Source organism: Meles meles, chromosome 10 (genome assembly GCF_922984935.1).
Source record: "Meles meles chromosome 10, mMelMel3.1 paternal haplotype, whole genome shotgun sequence".
NCBI classification, from domain to species: Eukaryota; Metazoa; Chordata; class Mammalia; order Carnivora; family Mustelidae; genus Meles; species Meles meles.
The window spans coordinates 47,324,783-47,349,628 of record NC_060075.1 but is presented as its reverse complement, the minus strand read 5'-3'; the positions used below and the strand labels follow the sequence as shown (position 1 = coordinate 47,349,628).

Genomic DNA, 24,846 nt, shown 5'->3' with positions numbered 1-24,846 from the left:
GATCATCATCTTTTGCCACCCCCCTGCTCTGAAATAATTTCCTGAAAACATCTCTCTCATGCTTTCAGCGTCAGCAGAAGCCAGCTAAAATGTCCCCCAATTTACTACCTAAAAGCCCAAGAGTAGGTAATTATGCTTCCTGCTGACAAAATACAAAATGTTAAACATGCCCAATTAGAGACACATGGAAATGTTGAATGTGTGACAGTTCTCACTGCTGCAGTAAGAAATGCTGCTCACTTAGCCCTGGAAGATAAAAACGAATGTCTTCCGGAAAGCCCTTCATCTTCTCAAAGGTCTTTTCAATTAATTTAACCGTGAATAATTTTCTTCTAAAATTACTTGAAATTTTCCATATTCAGTTTGAGAAGGCTATTTCCCAGGCTGATTTTAGAATTGTACAAGGCCATGTACTTCACTCTGCGAAGCAGCATTCCTTTGTATCAGCGTCCCGGCCTCACAGAGCCCTGTCTTCTAAGCACAGTTGGAGCAGGTGCCTAAGACATCAGAAGCAAGAGGGGTGGTACAGGCTTTCTTCGGTTCAACCCACTCCCTCAAAGGCTCCTACTTCCTAACGAATATGTCCAAATGCGTTGGCAGAGCACTCCTGTCGCTTGAAAGTAGGGCTCTACGTGCGCATGTGTACCCCTGTGAGCCGGCAGAGAGTGTTCTCAAGAGGAGGCTGAGCCCCCAGTGCTGGGGGCAAGCAAAGTCAGAGTCCATGAGAAGTCCAGATGACGGGGAGGAAGGACGCACCCACAGCTGGTGGACCACAAAGGGGCCATCCATGAGACCAAGCATCGAGCCCTGGGAGGTAAGATCAAGAGGAGGCAGCTGGGATCAAACGGGAGTGCATCCTGGGGGGCTGGCTGGAGCCCTGTGGAGTGGAGGCTCACAGCCAGAGGCCGGAAGAGGGGCCACATGAGGGTGGCCGGGCTCTTTTACTGGAGGAGTGGGGGTGGAGGAGAGAAGGAAACTCAGCCTGCTCTGGACACTGCTCCAGGCCTCTCTGCATTTGCACATGTTCCCTCTGCCCAAAATGCCATTCCTGCTTTTTGTACCTAACAAACTCTTCCTCTTCCTGCAATGCCTGGCACTCAAGGGATCCCTCCTCCATGAGGTCGGCTCCTTCACCATCGCCTCCAAACCACCTGTCGCCTTGTACATACTTCATCCCTCGTTACCCAACAAGCATGATATTTCATACACAGTAGGTGCTTAATAAATCTTAGTGAATGAATGAATAAATGAATGAATGAAAACTAAGAATAGTTTATACTGAATTTAATAGTCGGGTCCTGCCAGAAGGATTTGTTGATATTGGCAATAGTTTAAAAGTAAGGCTGAAGGGTGCTTGGGTGGCTCAGTCCATTAAGTGTCCAACTCTTGATTTCAGTTCAGGTCACGATCTCAAGGTCCTGCGATTGAGTTCTGCGTTGCGCTCTATGCTGGGTGTGGAGCCTGCCTAAGATTCTCTCTCTCCCTCTCCTGCTGCCCCTCCCCCCACCCTACTTGTGCACATGCTTTCTATCTCTTTCTCTAAACACAAAAAAATAAAAAAGTAAAGAAGTAAGGCCAAAGGGTCAAGAGAGGTACTGGGCTTTTCCCCTGAGTCATTTAAGAAAAAGTCCCTAGACAGACACCATCACTGTCGTATATTCCTGAAACAGTAAGAAAAGAATAACTATGTTCAGCTGGAAGGAATGAAACTGAACAGCTACAGACTTCCTCGTAGCAGTCAAAGATTTGACAACCAATATTCAAACAGTAATGATGGTTTTCAGCCAATGGAACCCCCTAAACATTACCAGTGAAACTACTGGAACAGAAAGTCTTCTAGAGTTTTCCAGGCTGAGGATCAGTCTTAGTTGACAGATTCCTAAGCCCATCTTAAAGATTCTGATACAATAGGTTTGGGTCAAGGCACCTGTATTTTTCAAAAACTTTCAAAAACAGAATTTCAAAAAAATGCTGATAATGAACAGAATTAGACACCATTAGATGGTTGTGTCTAACTAAGCCACTGATGATGTGACTTGTGGTATATGTGACTGAACATGACCAGGGAACGGCGCTGCTGTGTGTCTGGCAAATCAGAAATAGTTTTAATAAAGAGAAGTTAAACCTACTGTGTATTTACTTGGATTATCTCATTTAATCCTCCCAAGAAGCATACAAAGTAGGAGCCAGATTTATCCTCATTACACAGTACAGACACTAAAGCTTACAGAGGTTAAGTAACTTACCAGCTACTAAGTGAGACACGCGGAATTCAAAATCCTGGCAATCTATTCAGACACTGTATTCTTAAACACTGAGCAATACAACCCCTTTGCTACAGTATGTGGGCAGAAAGCATCTCCCTGAAACATCATGTCTTAAGGAAGTAGCCGGTGCACTTGACATTGCTTCCATCTGCATGGCCTCTGGACCATTTTGTCCTCTAACTTATAGGAACTGATTGCTTTGCTGAATCTTGGGCATTTCTGCATCTGTCTCACTGTGTGGTTATTTATGTTTGTGTCCCTCAGATATAGCACAACACTTGGCCCAGGATATTAACTCAATACATATTCGCTGAATTTAAAACAATTTGATTCCATGAATGTCATAAAAATGATGTGACTAAGAGCAAGCACTTGGGTGGCTCAGTCAGTTAAGCATCTGACTCTTGATCTCAGCACGGGTCTTGATCTAAGGGTCATGAGTTTGAGCTCTGTGTTGGGCTCCATGCTGGGCATGGAGCATACTTAAAAAAAAAAAGAAAGAAAGAAATGATGTGATTAAAGCCGAGAGCTTCGCTTGGTCCAAGTTCTTTGTGCTGCATCGGCCACATTGGACCACAATGGAAAAATGTGACTCAGCTACAGAAGGGGAGGTACAGGGACGCAGTATACACTTATTGGATGAGCTTTCAAGAGAAGAGCATACTTTCTGCCAGCATGACTGTGTCTCAGACAAACCTGGAAGGGTCTGGGGTCCCAGTGAAGTAGTGAATGCATGGCGAGCTTCTGTTCTGAGGCAGAACGGACACTACGCTGGCTGTGGTAAGGAAAGACTCGGAGTCTATACAGATGCCACTGGCTTTGTCCCGTAAGATGTCAATCATAGTCTGCACAGTGATACTTTCTGTAAAGAAGAAAAAGACAGAGACACAGAAAGAAAGAAACTGTAACAGTGGCAGGTTGTTAACCAAATTCCATTCATTCCTTTTCCGCTTTAGTAACAGAACCCTTGGATGGATAGCTGGGAACACAACTGCCCGGCTACAAACTACATTTTCCAACTTCCCTTGCAGCTATGTGTGTCCACAAGACCAGTCTGACCAATGGGAGATGAAATGACATGGGCAACTTCCCCGTCACACCCATAAAAAGGACGGCTTGTCCTCTTTTTTTTCCCACCTCTTGTTGCTGCCTAGGACACTCCTGCAAGTGGACCACGGATGGAAGTCCTGTGTTCAGGGAGAACAACCCACCAGCCCTGGACTGTCCATATACGTCTAGACGATGAGAGAAAAATAAGCTTCCATTTTCTTTAAGCCATATTATTTTGGAGGCGTCTCTTTGTTAAGCACTTAGCAATTCTTCCACAAGTACAGTACACAATAGAATGATTATCTATAGGAAGGTACATGCAGTCCACACACACTCCACTAAGCAAGCTCTCTCGTACACTCTTGCTGGTTAGAGTCAATAGGGTATTTGGAGAACGTCCTCTCTGCAATGGGAGACAGTCACATACAGAAGTATCCAGAATATTCAGAGCCAGTTGGCTATCGGCTCTGACTTCAATTTAATGTGTCAACAATTCCTTGACTCCATAGGACCCCAGCTTCACATTTTCTCTCTCGGATTACAATTCCTTAAAACACTATTCTTACAGTCTGTATTCACAAGGAGGGACACAAAGTATCACAAAGGGAAAAGGTCTTAAACTTCCCTAACAAAACTCTGTCTTTGTAAATTAGGATGCTTCCTCAACTGTGGGACGTGCTTCTCCCTTCTGATGTTCTTTCTCCTTCAGACAGTGGTGTCTTTGTACTTGTCTTTATGATACTTAGTATAGCCTTCCTTCTACCTTTGTAAGCAGAAGTCTTTGTAAGTTTTTATTTGTAATATGTTATACCTAAAAATATTAACAGTAAAAGCCTTGATTTCTTCAACTACCCAGTATTCAAATGTTGTCATTGCCTCATAAATGAGTTTATTGATTTAAATCAGAATCTAATAGGTTGGTAATGTCTCAAATCTCTTTCAATCTCTGCCTCTCATTTTACTCCCTTGCATTGTATTTGTTGGTCTATTTCTCCTGTAGAATTTCCCACAGTCTGAACTTTGCAGATGGCATGCCCTGGTGTTATTTAATGCTTCCCCATCCTCTGTACTTAGATCCAGAGGCTTCATCAGACTTAGGTGTGATGTTTTGGTGAGACTACGTCACACGCAGTATTATAAACTTTTATCAAACTTGTTTTCTTTTTAACTCTTAGAGGTTTGTTTGTTTTTTAAGTTCCCATTTTTAAATGGATACTTTCTTACTTTCCTACACTAAATCCATTAATTAAGCTCCACAGCGGAAGTCCTTGAAGTGTTCTTCTATACTAAGCACCAGCAAACTTTTTCTTAAAGAGCCAGATGGTAAATATTTCAGACTTACCGGTCACAGCATCCCTGTGGTAACTTAGTGTTCAACTGTGCCACTACAGTATGGAAACAGCCCTCAACAATCCCTAAGTAAGTGTCATGGCCGTGTTCCAATAACACTTTATTTACAAAATTCTGGCCGCCAACATATCATAATCTGCCAACCCCTGTTCTAAATGATCACAGGTTTACCTTACAAAACACATGTATCACTGGCAAATGCAAAATGTGGCCACGGTGGTTTCTTTGGAAGGGTTTCCACTCAGGCACCAAAGTAACAAGCTACCCAGTCACCACATTTACCTAATTTGGGATTCTGCCGGAGTCAGTAACTGGAGGGAAGACAGAGGGTTCGGGAAGAGAATTCAGGTCAACAGTTCAAATCAATAAATGTTCATGGAGCAAAAGACCATAATGGGCACCACAAGGGGATCCCATGATGAGTCAAGGACAGTGCGCCGCCCTCAAGGCCCAGCAGGCTAACGAGAGCAGAAAACACAGAAGACAATAAGGCAAATATACAAAGGCTGAGGTAGAAGGAAGTTTATACTAAGTATCATAAAAACAAGTACAAAGACACCAATGGAGATGGAGAAAGAACGTCAGAAGGAGAAGCACTTAGCATGGCTGAGGAAGCATCCTACAACGAGAGATACACGTCGTCATCCTGCCGGCTCCTCAGGGCCATCAGCACAGGTCGGTCTCTATGGACCGGGTCTATTCTCATCTCCTCTTCTTTGTTCACCCTCCTAAAATCAGACAAGTTCTCCACAATAGCTACAAGACAACAGGTATGAGAGGGAGAATCATAAGGGATATGCTAACTCACCTTCTTTCTTTTCTATACTGTCTTTGCCTGCACAGCAGTCTAGATGGTCTTCAGCTGAAGAAAAAACTTTGGAAAAATTGAACTCATCCTCTCCCGTCCACCAGCCTTGACTCTGAGCATAACTCCGGAGTTCAGGGTGCTCTGCATCGATCTTAGTGGTGAGTGAAAGCTGATTGCAAATGCACTTCACTCCCTCTGTAGAGAGTACAAAGCCCCATTAGTTGGAAATAGGCTTGCAAAGACTTAATCAAGAAATGGAAATTTACAGGGAATCCCTTCTCTGCAACTCAACTTTAACTGCAGAGAGGAAGAGACTCTATTTTTGAGAGAGAAACACACAACCTTTGTCCTCTTTTAAGGAGACCTCCCAGAAGGTTTGACCAGTGACCAGGCATTACCACATTTTAAACTAGCAACAAGTCACTTGATCTACAATTCACATTCAAAAGGAAACAGGAGAAGCCCTCATTATGGCTAAATGAGCTCCGAGCATTTATTACTAAGGTTTCTTAAAGAGACACGGCACTACTAACAAGGCTTATGAATGTCGCAACTATAGAGATTTCCCTCCCCAATTTAACCTTCTTCTACTTGAAGGAACCCTCTACACCTCCACTCTCTGCCCGAATACATCATTTTTGGAAAATACAAATATGATACTTCTTCATTCAGCTTTTTAAATTTTTTTCGGGTGCCAACATTTAGAAAACCACAGTGGCACTGATCATGAATTATTCTAAAATACTGGAATGCACTTGTCAACAGGTGTCTCAGAGTCTATCAGTAGGGGTGCATGCATGTGTGTGTGTTCGTGTGTGTGTGTACAGATGGGTCCATGTATATGGGTGTGGGAGATCTACGGGAATTTTTTCTCATAAGAATATAAGCGTGACTAAAGAAGTCTAGAATCAGAAAGACCTGCACTCTGAGTACATTCAGTTTGATGGAGGGGGGGCGAGGCCAGAAATCCTCCCAGCTGCTGGCAGGCTCACTCTGGCTCCCCCAAAGCCTCAGCCTCAAATACCCTGAGGATGACGTGGCCTTCAAGCTTCAAAATGCTCTCCAGAACTCTAAGAAGTTATGAGTTATAGTGCAGAAAAGCCCTCCATATTTGCTACTTCCAGGGAGCATGGTGATCTTCTAAATTCTTAGACAATGAAGGAGAGGGAGAGAGCTCAAGCCACGGGCCGCAATAAAGCCATGACTGCCTGAGAACCAGTTCCGAGAGACAAGGTCCAAACTGGACTCAGTTCTCCAGCATGTTCTGCTTCACTGACTTATCCTTCCAGAACAAGTCTTCCCAGCTGACGGGCACTGGCCTTTTGTCGTTCATCTTTCCAGAGGACAACACAAGAATAAAAGCACTTTAAAAAATTAAAAATAAAAAGTAGCTCTGGCCTAAATAAGTGATTTTGGCATTCTTCACACTAAGCTGTCAAAAAATTCTTATGCACAACTCTCCACAGACAGTATGTCCCTCAAGGGCTGATTTATGATAGATGTTTGCTTTCGGGATGGGAGCGTTCAGGGACCAGACTGAGGAGATCCTACTGTTGGCACCCTGCTGCAGGGAGTGAGGACATGAAATCATGTCCAAGGAAGGAGTCCAAGGAATGGTTGGGCCTTTATTTCAATAGTTGGGGAAAGACATCATGCATTTTGAGGAGATGGATATTTTTAAGCTGCATCTTGAAAGGTAATGAAGCTTTTGAAAGGCAGGTATAGATCAAAAAGTTGTAAGTTCTACTGAAAAGCAACGTAGGACTGCTTCATCAGCATGGACTGCTTAGCCCTCTGGATGGAACCATTTGATAGTAAGGCTTCATCCTAGGAGAAATTTTTGGTAAAGGAGTGTTAAGCTCTTACCCAGCGGGAGGCTTGGTGACACAGTGGCCCACACAGGCTGCATCAGTCCTGTGAGGACCACAGGAGTAGGGCAGCAGGCACACACGGGTGGAAATAGGGTGGGGGTGGGGGAATGCCCTGACATCGTTGCAAGGGTGCCGTCAGCCCATTTGACACCCTTGTGAGTATGAGAAGAAGCCTTCCTCCTCCAAGCACCACAAGCCAGCCTCACACAGGACACAACATACCTGTCGCCCATGGCAACCCTGATCCCCACACTGACAGCGGTCATGGAAAACAACGGGCTTGATTCCCAACTATTACAGTAGAACTCTGCTAACTCAGGTCAGATTTGGCTCCAATACCCCCTAAGGCAGAGATGGAAAATGGGTTTCAGGGGCGCCTGGGTGGCTCAGTGGATTAAGCCGCTGCCTTCGGCTCAGGTCATGATCTCAGGGTCCTGGGATCGAGCCCCGCATCGGGCTCTCTGCTCCGCAGGGAGCCTGCTTCCTCCTCTCTCTCTGCCTGCCTCTCTGCCTACTTGTGATCTCTCTCTCTCACTGTTAAATAAATAAAATAACATCTTTAAAAAAAAAAAAAAAGAAAAAAAAAGAAAATGGGTTTCATCCCTATCAACCCCATCATTGATTCTGAGAAAACTGAAGAGACTTCCTTACAAATTCAGTCGAGAAAAATATATAGACCAAGTCTAGGTCCAATATGAGAGAGTGTTACGACCTACCAGCTGTGTCAGGGAATGGCAGCTCACAGTCCATGTACTTGTCATTCAGTCCTAAGGAATGTCAGTGGGGCTTCACTGGCCAATTCTCTCCTAGAACTCCTTAGTCCTCTTGGAAACCCTCTAGCCCATGCTGGGACCCCATCCGGTCCCCAGTGTGAGGCTGCTACGTGATGAGACAGGACAACCACACCCCCTAACATCTCCTCTCTCAGAACCATCTCAAGACAAATGCTACAGGGAGCACGGAGCAACAACTGAATGCATCCTTCCGGGTGCATTCCCTAGTCCTCTGCTCTTCTAGAAACACTGTCTCACAGAGAAATGAGCTTGTTAGCCCAGAGGCAGTCAATGACCCCACACAGATCCAAATTCCTCTTTCAGAGTAACATTCCAAGCACAAGAAGCTACGGGACTGGGGGTGACGAGAGGCAGCTCCCTGTCGTAGTGGTTCGCTGACTGAACGGACTGGGAAAATCACCATTCCTTTGGCCAAGTCAGAATAACCCTTTGGGTCATGGAACTGCTGGTAGTCAAAACTGGGTCCTGCCCGGAAAGCAAATAGAAAATAAGAAATGTCAAGAGTGTGTTTCCCAGGTGCTGACGTCCCTGCACCCCAGGCTCATCTCTTGAAGCAGAGCCCAGAAGAGAAGGTCCAGCACAGAGAGGGTGGGCACCAGCAGCAGGATTCCTGCACATCCAGCAGCACCCGCCTCGGCCGCCCATCCACGCGGGGGCTCACCTGCGATCTGCTCGGCAGCCCAGTACTTCCCCACAGTCTCCAGCACCCAGGCCTCCTCGCGATCCACAATCAGATACGCGCTTTGGAAGCTGTGGCAGGAGTCTGCGTCTTCGTAGTAATTCCCACCTTGTCCGTGTTCTTCCAACAAGGCGACGATGACATCTAAGGCTTCTTTAGCTGTTGTCCCTCTTTCTAAACCAAGCCTGGAGGAAGAAAACCAGAAATGTACCTCAGTCCTTGCCTAGCATGTGGTTGTTACCATGGCAACCAAAGACCAGGCCGAAGCTGAGTGAGGAAGCGGGCCAACACTCATAAACACGATCCATCCGCGGGCCAAGACACAGATGCATGGCACTTGAACTCAGAATATATCTCTCCCATGTTTGGTTTCAAATCATGGGGGTGTTTTCTGCCCTTGGGCACCCTCCTCCCACACAGACAGAAGAGTCAGGAACCCAGTGGCTTCTCCCTTGTGAAGGGCAGCTCAGCCTCCTCTCTGTTTCCTTTCTAACTCCAGCTCCCCTGGAGCTGGGCAGCTCAGCTCCAGCCTTATGAAGACCCCCTTTCTGTGGCTTATCCTCCCTCCTGCCTTTGGGCAAAAGGATAGCTCTAGACACGCCTGGGTGGCTCAGTGGGTTAAGGCCTCTGCCTTCAGCTCGGGTCATGGTATCAGGGTCCTGGGATCAAGCCCTGCATTGGGCTCTCTGCTCAGCAGGGAGCCTTCTCCGCCCCCCCCCACCTGCCTCTCTGCACAACCCCCCCCCACCCCGCCTGCCTCTCTGCCTGCTTGTGATCTCTGTCTGTCAAATAAATAAATAAATAAAATCTTTTAAAAAAGGGTGGGGGGGATAGCTCTGCCCAGGGCAGCCCTGATCTGTGCTATTCTACACCAGATATGTGGCTTAGTAACAAAAGTGTTCCATGACCAGCCACTGTCCTCAGTGCCTATAACTTCCTGAGAGATCTCACTAGGTATGGTGCCTGGTTAGGACATCAGTGTTTTTCAACATATCTCTCCTCCACCCTATCAGCCTCCCTCTGCTGGTGTGGCTTAGGGCTTCACTTATCAAAAAGAACATCCTTCTTCTGAAGTCAGACAGCAGTCTCCTCCCAGCCCTTCCAATTAATTGGCCCCCTAAAGAGGGCACGGATACTGCCTTCTGCGCAACCCTGGGCCAGTTGAATACGGTATCGAACTCAAATTTATGTCACCTATAAAGTACCTATATCCTCGGGCTGCCTGTGGGACAGGTTTATGAGTTAATGAATGTGAAAATACAAGCACAACCAACCAACCAATGAATGTGAAAATACAACGGGGGTTCCGTTGGAGAGGCAGCCCCCTCTGGCAGAAAAGCAGTGACTCAGAGAGAGGGCACGGCTTCCAGGTCCGGTCCGGCCACCCACTGGCAGCACGACCTTCGGTAACCTAACCTTTCTGAAACCTGATTTTCTCCTTTGCCAAGACAAAAGGGCAGTACATCTTTCTCAGGCTGACTGGAAAGAGGATGGCACACGATACATGCTCAGTACATGTCCATTTGTCCATCTTTTCCTCCATGTTGTCATTCTGGGGGCAGGAGTGCAAGAACCTCGGGGCAGAGGCCACGGCGCGTGCTAGGACGGCAGCGACAGCCAGCTCTCGGTGAACTGCCAACAGAAGGGTTGTTACTGAAATTCTTCCAGCTTGATTCTTTCTGAAGGGACATTCCCTGTGCTGCCAGGGAGAGGAACAGATGATGCTACGGACGTATTCTTGTAACAGGCTTATTTTCGCCATCAGATCATTATGATCAATTCATTGGGCATTTCTCAATTTTAATGTATGTAGGAAGTCTTGGTGACAAGCCACTGATTTGCAAAGCTGATCCCTAACACCTTGGGAGAGTGACCGAAAATAACCTCACCAGAAGATGGAATTAAGTAGACTTTTCTGTTGGTCAGTGTCATCTTCTCTGAAGAGGAAAGGTGGAAGCAAGCAAGCAGTCATCTGCTCTTGGGGATCCAGAGCAAGTAAGTGCGATATGAGCACCTCTATAGGTCTGTCCAAGCTGTTCCCCCAGGAAGGTCCCCCTCCTCCTTCCACAGGTCCCTGGGGCCTCTGGTCACACTGCCCCATGCATGCATTCCAAGAAGCCTGTCCCCAGGGCTTGTATGGGGCTCCAATGTGCCCAGTCAAACATGTGCGAGCACATGCGACACCTCGCCAGGGCACCCTGCCCCCGGAACCTGTGATTTCTCTGGTGCAGGTCTAGCTCACTCTCCTGCTGTGCCGCCTGCTGTGTTCCACACTGAGACTCTCAGTACAGCGCTTGCCCTCCCACGCTGACTTCCGTGCCCTCTGTGCCCAGCGTCTGCAGCAGGACCTCAACACCCATCCACAGACATGACTCTGCTCTCACTCTCCTCTCCCTGTGCTGGGACCACGGGAAACGATACCCCTTCGTCCACCTGGCCACTCCCACCTCACCTTGGTGCCACGGGGCGAGGACAGGACAGCCTGCTCCACGGACTGCCAACGGCCGCAGCGCTACACGCCATCCGGCTCCAACCGAGAGATGGACATGCTAGGGTTACAGCGGTCTAGGGCCCCAAGTCACTCGATGTTAAGACGCCCGTTCCAAAGCCTTTTAGATGGTCTGGTCTCGTAGATGGGGCAGGTTCGTGTGATTCAGAACGAGAACAGCATCTCTCTGGCCCCCATGCCTACTTCCACACTGGCTGCTCCACCTCCTTAGGGGCATGACTGAGGCAGGCAAAGGGATGCAATTTACCGGGCCAAGGTTCAAGTCTTGCTCCGATATTTACCTTCGGTACAATTCAGATCCTCCAAAAGCATGTACTTGGTCCAGGTTTTTTCTGGGTCTTGGAGTCAGCTCCTCCCAAATTCAAATTCTTGTTTTATGGCAAGTCCTTGGAAGAATCCCTTCTTGAGGCCCATGACTCACACAGGTGTGTCAAGCCCCCTCCACCCTTCCCTGGAAGGTTAACAGACCTGGCCATCGGTTGGTGGGAGCTACAGACCACAGAGGTCTCAGCGTAAATGCACACCTTCTCCCCACAAACCTACTAAGGGTCAAAACCTCTAGTCCTTTATATAGAATGTTGGTTTGGGACGGTCCTTTACAAGTCAACCCATCTAAGGCCTCCCCTCAAACAAATGTGGCCCAGAGACGTGTTATCACTTGGTATATTCACACTGAAAATCAAGGCCCCTGGCTCCCAGTCCAATATTCTTTCAACTCGGTCATTATTCTATTGCATTTCACTGTCTCAGAAAAAAAGAAAGTTGTTTCAGAATGTCATCCCTCTCTCTCTCGCCTTTGGTCATTCAGTCATTGATCAGCCACCGCAGGCCAGACCCACAACTCTGGGTGCTCGTGACACAATGGGAAGCGAGCAAAGGTCCCCATCCCACAGAGCCCATGCGTCTGCTTTCCCCGTTACACAGCAGCTGGCAGAGCAGGGAAAGGAAAACAGATGACGGAGATGAAGAGGGGACGGAAGGGCCAGAGCTCTCTCCTTTTTGCCTTTATATCTTAGGTATTTTATATGATTCCTTCCATCTTTCCTGTATTTTAGATGTATTTCAAACCATAAATGATAAACTTCACCCACTTAAAAAAAATCAGTTCAGTGATTTTTAGGGTATTCACAAAGTTGTGCAATTATCACCGCAATCTAAATTCAGGACATTTTCAACAGCCCACAAAGAAGCCTCATATCCATTAGGAATCACTCCCCATTTTCCCATCCCAACCCCAGGCAACCGCTCATCTATCTTCTACTACTATGAATTTGCCTATTCTGGACATCTCATGTAAATGCAATCATACCATATGCAACCTTTTGTGTCTGGCTTCTTTCACTTAGTACAATGTTTTCAAAATTCAAGCATGTAGCACTTGGTTGGTTTTTATTACTTACTAATATTCCATTGTAATCTACTCTTTTTTTCTAACACCTTGAACTTCATATCAAAAGGCACACGTCGGGGCACCTGGATGGCTCAGTCAGTTAAGCACCTGCCTTCGGCTCAGTTCATGATCCAGGGTCCTGAGATAGAGTGCTGTGTCGGGCTTCCTGCTTAGCAGGGAGCCTACTTCCTCCCCTCTCTCTGCCTACTTGTGTGTGCTCTCTCTCTCTCTCTCTGTGTCAAATAAATAAATAAAATCTTTAAACAAAACAAAACAAAAAAGGCACATGTCTTCTTTGGGAGGCTTGTGTTACAAAATATGAGGTTTAGAGGAAAGAAACCCTATCCCCATTCCCTGCCTGTTCAAGCAGGTGTTTCAAAGAATCGTCTTGTAGTACCTGACCAGATCCATCCCCAATAAGGCTTCCGTCTCAGCGGCTGGTTCTCTGGCATTGATGGCTTCATTGGCTATGCACACACCATGCTCGTTGGCTCCCATTTCTGCCCCCCAAAGCCAAGCAGGTCTGCTTATCACGATGGCATGGGTCTTGGGGACTTGGTTGATTGAAATGTAAGTGCACTGAAAAACAAAGACAGGAAAGAAAGGACCATCACCTGCCAGGATCCGCTAGTTTCCACCCTGGAACTTACGCTGAACCACCACGTGAGTTACAAACAGAACCCACCCCCTCCAAAAATGAAAGGCCTCAGGAACACCAGACTTCAAAAACACCCCAAGTCTCGATGTAGCTCAGAGGTGTCTCTGGCGAGCTGCAGTTTCACTGATCAGATGTCCATCTCTGGTTCAAGCCCAGCTGATCACATGGCTCTCATCTTCTTGAACCAGGCATTCAGCCAACCTCCACCCCGAATATTCTGCCCGGTCATTTCAGTAGGCACAGAGGGCACCGGCGTTTGAAACACATATAGCTATTTATTCTCAGAGGCAAAAATCCTTCTGGATCAGCAGTTTTCAAACTTCTTTAAAGTTATAGAGCCCTCCTATAGGAGACACTTGACCTGGAGGGCTGACATAGAAAGTGGATTAAAGGGAAAATGTGTTGCCTGAAGAACAGGGGTTCTTATGCCCCTGGCAATGATACCGAGCGCTCCCTGGAATCCAGTTTGACAACCTCCACAACTGCTCTAGGGGTAGAAAGGGACATGATGACAGTATTTGACATTTAACTAATGCATTACATGTTCTTTTATATGCTGTGCTTCCCCTCTGTCTCATTTGATTCACACACTAAGCCTGTGCAGTGAACCCATTAGGAGACAGTCCCAGAAAGGCATGTCTCTCCTGTTGTCAGGACTGCAAGACATACCCCCCCTTGGTGTGGTCTATCTTACCTTCTCCAGGCCACTGTGTCTCTACCTGGAAAATGAGTGGGCTACTCTAGATCAAACGATCTTTAGCCTCAGAAGCCTGCTTTCACACGAATTCTTACATCGAAGCGTGAAAACAGTAAAAGTAGTCCAGGTGTGTTGAGGCAAATGGAAGATGGGGCACGGGACCAGCTCACTCAGAGCCTGGCCTGCTGGTTCTTCCCTCTGCCTCTGCACACCGGGCCCACGGGAGAGCTCCCTTGGGGAAATCGGAAAGCCACTAAGCTAGGTTACCCCTAAGGGGCCTCCTGACTCTGGCGTTCTACCAGTCTAGGTCTACTCTAGGTAGAGGCAGCACAGAATTCAGGGCTCTAAATTACACGGAGCTCTTTGGCTCTCAGGGGAGAATTTTATCAGCGGCAGCAAGCATTTACATTTTAAGTTGGGCACGAAAGCCTCGGTTCAACAGGGCCCTGGACCTTTTTCTGATTCAAGACCCAGTTACACTGACCGAGTGCAGCTCACAAAGTGATTCTGCATTGATTTTCCATAATCTCTACACCTCAGGTAAGAGCTGAAATGCGTGTGGCATGCACACTCATTGATCAGGCGACACGTATGTCCTCATAATCCACGTGAGGTGTTGCTCTGCCCTGGGATAATGTTCTTTCACTTGATAAATATTGGCAAACTTACAGCTAATTAAATCCAGAGGCTGTCAAGAGACGCTTGAGTTTTTCATGGCAAATTGATAATAAAATACACTCTTGAAATGTTTTCCCCTATTCAGTTCCCCAAAGTTGTTTACTTTGAAAAACAATTCTGTTAGAGCAAAAACGTAGCCAAAGCAGCCAAAAAAAAAAAAAAAAAAAAAAAAAAAAAAAACCACAAAAAAATCTTTGGTCCTCTGTGCTCTTCTAATTTGCAATTGAAATTTATATCTTATAATTGTGTTTTTTCATGTAAAAAGTAGTTCAGGCATTTGACCGTTTTCCAAAAGTCCTGCGCTCACTGAGCTCCAGTGACAAATTCTGTCTTGAAAAGAATGAGTAAATATGGAAGGAATTTAAGATTTTTTTTTTTAAGGTTTTATTTGTGTATTTGAGAGAGCACACGTGCACAAGCAGGAGGAGGGGCAAAGGCAGAGGGAGAAGCAGGCTCCCCGCTGAGCAGGGAGCCTGACATGGGACTCCATCCCAGGACCCTGAGATCATGCCTGAGCCAAAGGCAGACACTTAACCGACTGAGCCACTCAGGCGTCCCTTAAGATTCTTAAGTATAGATTTATCATAACGGTTTTTTTAAGGGCAGGAAGAAAGTGAAAATAAGAATGGGTTTATTTGAGGCACCTGAGGGGCTCTGCTGGTTAACCACTTGACTCAGTTGCGGTGCAGGTTGTGATCTCAGGGTCCTAAGACTGAGCCCCACATTGCACTCCAGGCTCAGCAGGAAATCTGCTAGAGGTTCTTTCCTCCTTCCACCTCCTTCCCTTCTGGCCCTTACCCCACCCCTCATTCTCTCTCTGTCTCTCTCTTTCAAATAAACAAATAAATAAAGTCTTAAAAAAAATAGACTGGGTTTCCTTATTTGTCTTCAAATTCATTTTTACATGTTCATTTCCATTTTACCATTTACAGAGCACCAACCACACACATGGCACTATGTGCTAAGTGCTGCTGGCAGAAAAGGCAGTGAGGATGCCCAATTCCCGTCCTTTCAGTTGGGAAAGGAGAAGGTACACATGCAAATTACCATGGCCACCAGGCCAACCTCAGGAACTGTCACCAAGGCCTGTCTACCTAACATACACTGCATCTTCCCCCTCCTCCCACCTTGGACATCTGATCAACCTGATCCTGCTTTTCCTTTGTCACATTCCATTCCACTTTCCCCTTTCCAAAATACTGTGTAACTGACTTAGGTACTGTATATACTGTGTATTATGTTATCTGCCCCAACTACAAGGTAAGCTCCATAAAGGCAGGGAGATAGCTCTGTGGTTTAGTTCACTGATATATCCGAAATCTGGTACGTACAAGGCATCAGTAGATCTTTTTTTGAAAGAATGAATGAAGGGATAAATGAAGGAATAAGTGAGTAACAAAGATCAGAGGGACAGAATACAGGTTCAAAAGAAAGAGGGAATTACCCCAAGTGGGCAGAGGCTTTATCAAGCGGGTGAGATCTGAGTTGATCTTGAAAAATGGGCTAGACATCAAGGTATTCCAGGAAGAGGTAAGAGCCAGAGAGGAGAGAGAGAGATGGGGACATCAAAGGTGTGTTCATGGTCCAGGGGCACCCTCCTCTGTGACACTCAGGGAAGCTACTGCAATGGCATTGAGGAACAGGAACTGCAAGAGCTCAGTAAGTACTGACTGATAAAAATGTTGAAAATCGAATCCAAAAGACCATATGGTCTTCGTAGGAGTTCAAAATATTTGCAGCCAACTTGACACTTTTTGGCCAAACTCAGAATGAGGAGGAAGAAAGGAGATGCCCAAGGAGCCAGATGGGCTAAATCAGCCCCTCCTAAACACTGGGCTGAAAGCCAAGGCACCAGATCCCCCTCATCTGCTACAGAGCGGGGGGGCAGAGAGATGGGGAGATGGGGGCTGTGCACCGAAGCCTCAGTGAGCATAACGCACACCCCTTAGGGATCTCTGTCGTGGACTGCAGCAGCCTGGGCTTAACAGGGACCCTTCTGTGGCTGTAATTCACACCCACTCCATTGTGTTTGAGATGTGACTAATCATACCCAGGTCAAAGCTGACGGTCACGCTTGTCTTGTATAGATTGGTTATCTAAAATCCCAATCTGGGAGCAAACCTCATAAATAGGGAACATTTACGGAAGATGTAATTAGCCAAAGTTTGTACAGTCAGCCATCTAGAACCGGAACTCTGCAGGCAGTCACTTCTTTTTAAATAAAATTCACCGACCTTCACAGTCACCACATCATTAACGAGGCGGACAGTAGGTGCGATCTGAGGCAACAGAGAAGGTCTCACCAGGAAAAAAAATCCAAACAGCACCTGAAATCTTCTTTCAGGGTGACAAAAACAATTTTTTTTCAAGTCAGAATTCTATCCAGATTTCAGTAGAAAACAAAAAGAAAAAAGAATACGTTCACCACTCAAGAGAGCAGTCTTTCAAGGAATGGTTCTGGCCTCAGCTTTGGTGATGAAGCTGTTTAAGAGGCCTGCAGAGAGGGGCACCTGGGGAGTTCAGTCCTTAGGCATCTGCCTTCAGCTCAGGTCATGATCCCGGGGTCCTGGGATCGAGCCTCACATCGGGTTCCTTGCTCAGTGGGAAGCCTGCTTCTCCCTCTGCCTGCCAATTCCCCTGCTTGTGTTCCCTCTCTCGCTGTGTCAAATAAATAAATAAAATCTTTAAAAGAAAAAAAAAGTGGTCTGCAGAGAGAGATGAGCAAACCGTCGTGCTGCTCTTCGGCCACTCCCAACTCTCTTGAATAAAACAAATCTGTCAGCTAGCATTACTTCTGGATGCCAAGGCCACATAACAACCTAAGAATGTCCAGCGTGGGCTGCGTGGTGAGGCACGTTTCTAAATGTCAGCGAGGTTTTAAAGGTGCCGCCTGCACAGAGCCTGTCACTCTCTCAGGCGGCTCCAGGGCACCCGTGCCAGGTTGGAAGGTAGCAAAGATGAGCCTTGACAAAACCCTCAAGACAGAGACAAAAGACGATTCTTCTGCAGAGCAAGCCCTTTCTTATTTTGTGTGATTGTGTCGAAAATGAAAAAGCAAAATCAGCTTCACGCTGTTGCCTACCCTCTGCACATTCCAGCGTGCACACTTTCTGGAGATCACCCAGGGAAAGGGGAACAGAGACACACAATAGACGTTTCAATTAATGAAATGCAGCCATTGTGCTTCCTACTGTACTCAGATGGTGAGCACAACCCTGGCACCACCAGTGAAAACTGCTCTGAAATGAGCTGATGAGTCAGCCAGACTTCCTAGGGTGGTGCTTGGGGGAGGGGGGGAAGGCAGGGAAAATGGGACGCTTTGGAGGAATATTTTTAGTTTTAGAAAATTTGCAACTCTAAGGCAGCATTTCTAATTATCACTGAGGTTTTGGGAGGTTTGTTTTTGTCTTTTTTACCCCAGTGTCTTGCCTGCTACTTGACTGGTTTTTGTAAATGTGCCCTTAAAGTTCATTATGACTCCAAAAAGAGACCAAAGGGGGGGGGGGGGGGAAAGTCAGCCACATTTTAGATGAGCTGCTTTTTATTTCCCTGAAGCCACAAGATCTTTGAGAATGGGCAGTGCAAAGGCCTGGGGTCAGAAACAGGAAAAGGGGACACCGCGAAAGGAAGGAAAGCCCCTGCTGAGCCATGCTCACCCAGAGGTGAGAGCTGGAGACTCCTGGGGCCAAAGAGAGCAGACAGGAAGACAGGCATGCAGTCTCTGCCCATGGCACGGAGCTTTGCTCAGCTCTCTCTGATTCCAGAACAACCTGTGCTCTCCGACTGTTTAGGAGAATCTTCAGAATTTAAAATTCAGACGCTCTTCCCTGCAAAACACATGTCCATCCCACAAACCACAAATAAAGCTGCCATCTGGACCAAGTCACTAACAATATTACCGACTCTCATTAATGGGTAGTCTTCTATTCTTCCTACAAGTACTCTTATCCGGGAAGAAAAAGGAAGTGAGCTACCAACAGCCTGCCCCAAACTCTGAAAGTTGTATCTGGGGATACTGAACTCATACAGAACTTCAGATGGAGGAAAATATAAATGAAACAAGATGGGATTGGGAGGGAGACAAACCATAAATGACTCTTAATCTCACAAAACAAACTGGGGGTTGCTGGGGGGAGGTGGGATTGGGAGAGGGGGAGGGGGCTATTGACATTGGGGAGGGTAAGTGCTATCGTGAGTGCTGTGAAGTGTGTAAACCTGGCGACTCACAGACCTGTACCCCTGGGGATAAAAATACATTATATGTTTATTAAAAAAAAAAAAATTTGGAAGGGGAGGCGAACCATAAGAGACTATGGACTCTGAAAAACAACCTGAGGGTTTTGAATGGTCAGGGGTGGGAGGTTGGGGGAACAGGTGGTGGGTAATGGGGAGGGCACGTTTTGCACGGAGCACTGGGTGTTGTGCAAAAAGAATGAATACTGTTACGCTGAAAAAATAAATAAAATGGAAAAAAAAAATTAAAATTCATTTTCCAAAAAAAAGGAAACAATGAAGACTTTAAACTTTAAAGGAAAGGGTAAAACGGAGGTGAGGTTTATTATGTAATAACAAGAGACTTTTTAAAAGCATTATGTGTCAAATCCGACTGGCTATCAAGAACTCTGTTCTCAGCTGAGAGTTGCTGGAGGGGTGGAGGATGGGGGATGGAGGATGGGCGAGATGGGGGATGGGCACTAAGGAGGGCATGTGTTGGGATGAGCACTGCATATTGTATGGAAGTGATGACTCACTCCATTTTATTCCTGAAACCAATGCTACACTGTATGTTAACTAACTTGAATTTAAATTAAAAGAATAAAAGAATTGTGTCTCCACCAATTGGGATAAAATTATTCTCTGGGGCACCAAGTATAAATCATATCAACTTTAACTGAAATTCATTGTTTTCTCAAACAGTCTTCTAATGTTGGATCCCTTGTTTCTTAACTAGAAGAGTCATCCATATAAGAATAGATACACATACCCATCCACAGGCATGCACACGTACACACACATGTACACACACCATGCACTCACGGAACATCATAATCCAGGAAATTATCCACCGGCTTCCTCAACACTCCTATCTATAGAAAGAAGCAGGGCTTGAGGAAGAGTCGAGATGAGTTTTGTGATGCACAGGGGTACGGCATCCTCAGAGAGGACAAAAGGCCTTTCACAAATGGACACACATGTATCTATCCTACTCCTCATCCAAGAGTGATGTTGTTAAAAACAAATAACCAAACACACAAAAACAAAAAAACTTAGAATCCACAAGAGAAAAACTAAAGAACATAAAATAAAATGCAGCCATTTTCCAACTGTGCAGCAAAAAGAAACTGAGGAGTATAATTTTAGAAACTGAGGAACTCTGTTAAGGGACCCAATTTCTCATCCTTCAACCTTCAAGCAAAGAGAACTTGCTGTAGAAGAAGGATCGATGGACAGACGGAAGGAAGTGGAAGGGGTGGGTGAGTGGATGACTTGGAAGGGAAGACTGCCCGGAAGGACGGGCCAGCTGGAGGGGAGGCGGGTCAGCGGGTGAGTGATCACGATGACTTTCAGCACAGAGTTATTCCCAGAAAACGAATTCCTGGAACCTCAGAACTCAAGTATGAGGTTTCTAGGGAAACTGCAGAATATGTAAGCTTGAAATGTCGTGAAATGGCTAAGAAATAGATGGGGTTTTATGGGAACTTCTCACTCTTCATAGTTTAGAAAAGTAATTTCCATATGCTAATGAGAGCTTTTGTGAAAGTTACATGATGGTTGTTGGGGCTCCTAAGCCTAGCTATGGAAAAGAACCCATCATTCTGTACTCGGGAAAGTTACAGGTATAACTGTAAGGGAACTAGAGGAGTAAGAGTAAATTTGAAAAGCAAATGTAGAACCATATGCTACAGACAGGAGTTTGGGATCTGAGACCTGGGGTCATAGAATCTCTCAACCCTAGTCCATTCTTTAAAAAAAAAAAAAAGAAGAAGAAGAAGAAGAAAAAGAGAAAAAGAAAAAGAACTCTTCACAATGTTCTCCTTAGAGTTTACAAAGTACTTTCAAATGTTGGTTCCCATGTGCTTCACTAAAAACTCTATAAGGCAGACACAGTGGGTTTTATTTTTTTTTTTTTAATATTTTATTTATTTGACAGAGAGAAATCACAAGCAGGCAGAGAGGCAGGCAGAGAGAGAGGAGGAAGCAGGTTCCCTGCGGAGCAGAGAGCCTGATGCGGGGCTTGATCCCAGGACCCTGAGATCATGACCTGAGCTGAAGGCAGAGGCTTTAACCCCACAGTGGGTTTTATGATCCCTATCTGGCAACTGCATAAACTGAGTCTCAAAGAGGCTCAAAGACCCAAGATACAGGAAATGTAGACGGCAAGACAGGAAGCCAGGACCCCTGCATCTGGGGCCAGACTCTTTCCACTGGTTTCAGGCAACTATAAATTTCCACTGATTTATAATGGCAGAACATGCATAAAGTACTACATGCTCATAGAAGGAGGGCAGGCTGGGGCACCTGGGTGGCTCAGTCAGTTAAGCATCTGACTCTTGGTTTTGGCTCAGGTCATGATCTCATGGGTCATCAGATGGAGCCCCAAGTCAGGGTCCACACTCAGGAGGAAGTCTGCTTGAAGATTCTCCCCCTCTATCTCTCCCCCCACTCACATTCTCATTCTCTCTCTCTAAAATAAATTAAAAGATCTTTAAAAAAAGAAGAAGGAGGAAGAGGAGGAGGAGGAGGAGGGCAGGCCAGAGGGAGGTGGGAATATTGGTATTCAGGCCTTGAAAGATGCCTGAATCTACCAAGCAGATGAGAAGAGAGAAGAAGAAGGACCTTCTTAGCAAAGGACAGAATGAGTAAAAGCACAGGGAAATACAAAAGTGTGTTATCTGTTCAAGAAATGATGAGCTCCAGTGTGGCTGGGGCCTACGGTACAAGCTGGAACAGAAAAACTAAGAATGAGGATAGAAAAGTAAGCCGGAAACTGTACAACTCTTACGGAGGGCAATTAGTACAAGAACTTTCTTGGAAGTATATCTAGCGACTATACATGCACATGGGCAGGATGACTCATGTTCAAGGTTTTTGGTGGCTGACTTTCTGGACTAGCAAACAGTCCCAGTGTTTACCAACAGAGGACTGACTGAAAAGTTATGGGATAGCTCCACAATGGACTACTATGCATCTGTTAAAAAAAAAAAAAAGAACAATCTCTGTGTACAGATGTAGAAAAATCTTTAGAAAATATTATTAAACAAAAAAAGCTATAGACCTATTTTGTGAGTTTGGAATTTTATACTTAAAAAATCAAGTTTCACAAGACAAAACCAGAGAAGGAGATGAACCATTAAGAGACACTTAATCTCAGGAAACAAACTGAGGGTTGCTGGGGTGTGGGGTGGGAGGGATGGGGTGACTGGGCAGTGGACATTGGGGAGGGTATGTGCTATGGTGAGCACTATGTATGACTGATGAATCACAGACCGGTACCCCTAAAACAAATAATATGTTATATGTTAATAAAATTTTTTTTAAAAATCAATTTCAGAATAATATATATTATGTGCTACCTTCATGAAAAAAGAAAATAATAAGCTTTGCGCAGTGGCAGTATCGTAGCCAATGAGGTTTATCCGAGGCGCGATTATTGCTAATTGAAAAAAGAAAATAAGGCTAAATACTCATACTTGCTTGCATTTGCATAAGGCACTGGAAGGATGTGCAAGAAATTAATAAGAAGGGTTATATGGGATGGGAATCAGAATGACTGGTAATAAGGGGCAGTAAGACTGCTCACGGTTAACCTTTTTAATATCACTTAATCTTTGAACCATATGAACATGTTACCTATTCAAAATGTTAAATTACATTAAAAAATAACTTCACTTTTTAAAAAATATTCCAAATGAGTTAAAAACTATGTCCATACAAAGACTTGCATACAGGAGGGAAGAAGGGCTAAAAAACAAAAAAAGACAAAACAACAAACCAAAAAAAAATTAAAATTAAAAAAAAAACCCCAAAACCTGCACACAAATGTTTATAACAACTTTGTTCATAATTGCCAAATCTTGGAAGCAATCAAAATGTTCTTTAATAGGTGAACAGAAAACTAGACCGTGGTTCATCCAGACCATGGGATATTTTTCAGCACTAAAAAGAAATGCATGACCAACCCAGAAAAGGCCTGGATGAACTCTGAAAACATAACTACTAAGTGAAAGAATCCAGTTGGAAAAGGCTACACACCAGGATTCCCAACTACGTGACATTCTGGAAAAGGCAAAAAACTCTAGAGACAGTGCAAAGATGAGTGGTTGCCAGGGGTCAGGAAGAAATAAATGAAGAGGAGGAGCACAGAAGATTTTTAGGGCAGAGGAAGTACTGTGTATGAGGCTATAATAGTGGATAGGGGTCATTACATACATCTGAAGAAACCCATTAAAATACACAACACCGGGACGCCTGGGTGGCTCAGACTGGCTCAGGTCATGATCCCAGCGTCCTGTGGGATCGAGTCCCACATCGGGCTCCCTGCTTAGCGGAGAGTACACGTCTCCCTCTCCCTCCACCTCTCCCCCTTGCTTGTGCTTTCTCTCTCTCTCTCTCTCAGATGAATAAATAAAATATCTAAAAAAATAAATAAAATTTTTAAAATAAATAAATAAAAAATAAAAAATTTAAAACATACAACACCAAAAGCGAGCCACAATGTAAATGATGGACTTTAGTTAATAATAAATGTATCAATGTTGGCTCACGGATTACAACAAATGTACCACACTAATGTAACATGTTAATAACAGGGAAAGCTGAGGGAGGCCCCAGCATGAAGGGTTATATGGGAACCCTCTGTACTTTCTGTTCATTTTTCTGTAAACATAAAACTGTGCTTAAAAAAAAAGTGAAGCCTATCAATTTTAAAGAAGAGAAAGGGAAAGGGAGCCCAGTGCCAGCCAGGAAGAGTTCTGAATGGCATACAAATCAGCCCAGACTCTGATCCTGTAAACACAACCGTTTTTAAACAAGGCAGTGACAGGGTTGTGCTCTGAAAATCCTGGGGACCCCACAGGCTGAAGAATCTATGAAAAGGAGAGCCAAGGACCAATAAGCAGATGACAGCAGAGGGGAGATGGGGGTGAGTCTGAATGAGCAGGGATCCTGGGGAGGAGATGTGAACACAGGACCGGAAGCAATAGGACTTGGTGGCAGCCGTCCCCAAGCATCTAGGGATGCATGGGAAAATGAGGGTCAGAGTTTCCCTCTGGTCTCCAGATTAAACTATGTGGCAGACAATGGTGCTGACAGAGGAAGAGGAATGAGATGGGGAAAATCAATTTGGTTTCTGACCTGTGATGTTATTTTATTACCTGCAGAATACGGATGTGGAAATGTACAGAGGCAGCTCCAAACACAGGGTGGCAGCGCAGAAAGGAGGTCAGGTTGTCTTGGAAACGAATTCGGGTATGTAGCAAACTGCACTTGTTTATGCAAGGGGACGTCATTGAACTTCCCGCGTAGGTGAGTGATTACACACCACGCATTAACAAGGGAAAGGAATCTAGTCTACTTTCTAACCTGATTGTACCCGTGAAAGGAAAATACTGGGTCTTTTAGCCTGTCCCTCCCAAAATTAAACACATTTTTCTAAAATATCTATTTCAGACATATTTATAAATGGCTTTTGTGTGATCCTGTGGTTACTATGGCTACTAACAACTGACCCCAAGATTTAGTGGTGTAAGACAACCATTTATTATCTCATGAATTCAAAGGGGCAGGAGTTTGGATAGGGCACCACAGGGACGGCATGTCTCCACTCCACAGTGTCCGAGGCCTGGAATCGTCTGAAGGGCCATTCACTCAAACATCTGGTGGTCGGCTGTGGGTTGACACCGGCTGTTGGCTGAGGGACTTCGGTTCCTCTCCATGTGGGCCCCTCCCAGTCTTCTTCCTACGTGGGCTGGTTTGGGCTCCCTTCACCACAGCTCCTGGATCCTTAGGGCCAGACCCCAAGATTGAGAGACTCCATGCCCAATTCTTCTATGGCTCAGCCCTGGAGGTCACATGGCATCAGTTCCACCAGGCTAC

The 24,846-nt window shown here is 45.5% G+C and overlaps 1 protein-coding gene and 1 pseudogene across 1 annotated transcript in view; one reads left to right on the top strand and one right to left on the bottom strand.

The window, feature by feature from the left end:
• Positions 1–24,846, bottom strand: part of SCRN1 (secernin 1) — a 60,903-nt gene that overhangs the window by 9,899 nt on the left and 26,158 nt on the right. The window contains exons 3-6 of the mRNA XM_046021131.1: positions 13,116–13,297; positions 8,802–9,004; positions 5,476–5,670; positions 2,964–3,129 (exon numbers count right to left, since the gene is read on the bottom strand). Coding sequence (XP_045877087.1) covers positions 2,964–3,129; positions 5,476–5,670; positions 8,802–9,004; positions 13,116–13,297 — 746 coding nt within the window. The remainder of the gene's footprint in view (positions 1–2,963; positions 3,130–5,475; positions 5,671–8,801; positions 9,005–13,115; positions 13,298–24,846) is intronic.
• Positions 22,349–22,508, top strand: LOC123952336 (annotated as a pseudogene).